Raw genomic sequence first — 1,440 nt, 5'->3', positions numbered from 1 at the left:
CTACAGTCTATCCTGCAGGGAGTGGAGGCTTTGAAGAAGCAGGTCTGCGCTGGGACGCTCCTCTGCATCAGATCTCCAGCAGCTGCAAATGACAGTCTCAAGTCTTCGGCCCAAGGCGGACTCGGAGAAGACTGCAGCGGCCAGAGATGGACGTAAGTTATAGGCCACCACAGCATAGAGCACATATTGGCGCTCACCCAAATAAGGCTGCTCGCGGGACACCATTTGCCATAAGGTGATAGCAAAAGAGTAGATGTCTGCTTTGGGGGTGACCTTCTCCCCTTTGAGGAGTTCAGGGGCACGGTGGGTATATGTGCCCCCCTGCTGGTAAAGCTGGGGACCTGGGGACACACTGTCTTCCAGCTTTTGGGAGCACCCAAAGTCTCCAATCTTACACACACCCTGCTCGGTGATTAACACATTAGCAGGCTTCAGGTCCAGGTGCACAATACACTGTGAGTGGAGGAAGGCTAAGCCAGTCACAATGTCAGAGCAATAACCCAGGGACTCAGCTATGCTTAGGGGTTCTCTGCCACATCCACCCCCATCATCCTCTCCCTTTCCCTGCAGGCAGCTAGTGCCATAGATGACATGGTGCAGGGTAGTGCGGCCCGCATATTCCATTATTATGCTGCCCAGGCTGTCTTGGCTGGCAGGAGCACATGTGCTGGCAGCTACAACACGTACCACATTGTCATGGTGTAGGCGGGCCACATTCAGCTCAGCCCAGAAACTTTGCCGTGATGCCAGCCGGTTCTTGCTGCACTTCTTCACCTGTTTCACAGCCACTGTCTCCCCATGGTAGGTGGCCTTGTAGACGGACCCAAAGCCCCCAGAGCCCAGGGGCTGTAGTAGGCACAATTGATCCCAGTCTATAGAGCACCAGGCCAGGCGTGGAGGCAGCCGACGAGCCCTCGGTGAAGGAGTTCCCCCTAAGAAGAGTTTTCCACCTTTTCCAGGGAATGCCAAAGGACTACTGCAGGGCCGCAGGTCCACAGAGGGGGAAAACTCCAGGGGCAGGAGACGATTAAGAGGGATAGGAGATGGCATAGTGAGTTGAGAATAAGAACAGGGGCTGCGTTAATAATAACAAACAAAGACAGGCTGAGAGCCTCCTGAAAAAGAGGAGCTAAGTAGTTTTTTTCCAGAGCCTCTTTTATGCTCTCTCTGACTCTCCAAATGAGCTGCATCTGTCACCAGGTAGCTGAACCCGAATCAGTTTCAGCTGCAAACATTTTTCTCCAACACTGAAAGCAAATTGCATTTAAATCTAGGCTTTTGAAGAAAGCTCCTTGATACAAATGGGGTTTAGGCTAAAATATGTTAACTCACTTTATGGGGTACTGCCTTTTGTATCATTTCTCATCACAGGATAAAATGTTATTTAAAGAATCCCCAACTGAATGTCATTAGAAAATATTCCAAGAGTAAATGGACCAC

The 1,440-nt window shown here is 50.9% G+C and overlaps 1 protein-coding gene across 1 annotated transcript; it reads right to left on the bottom strand.

The window, feature by feature from the left end:
• Positions 1-1,050, bottom strand: MOS (MOS proto-oncogene, serine/threonine kinase). The gene has a single exon (XM_077808995.1). The coding sequence runs from the start codon at positions 1,048-1,050 to the stop codon at positions 1-3; it is 1,050 nt and encodes a 349-aa protein (XP_077665121.1).
• Between the last annotated feature and the right edge of the window lie 390 nt (positions 1,051-1,440).

Source organism: Eretmochelys imbricata, chromosome 2 (genome assembly GCF_965152235.1).
Source record: "Eretmochelys imbricata isolate rEreImb1 chromosome 2, rEreImb1.hap1, whole genome shotgun sequence".
Lineage (NCBI taxonomy): Eukaryota > Metazoa > Chordata > Testudines > Cheloniidae > Eretmochelys > Eretmochelys imbricata.
Note: the sequence above shows the minus strand (reverse complement) of the source record. Positions and strands in the feature narration are given on the sequence as shown.

What these genes read in the sequence shown, in the direction of transcription:
- MOS (XM_077808995.1), bottom strand. Translation starts at nt 1,050, where the DNA reads ATGCCATCTCCTATCCCTCTTAATCGTCTCCTGCCCCTGGAGTTTTCC.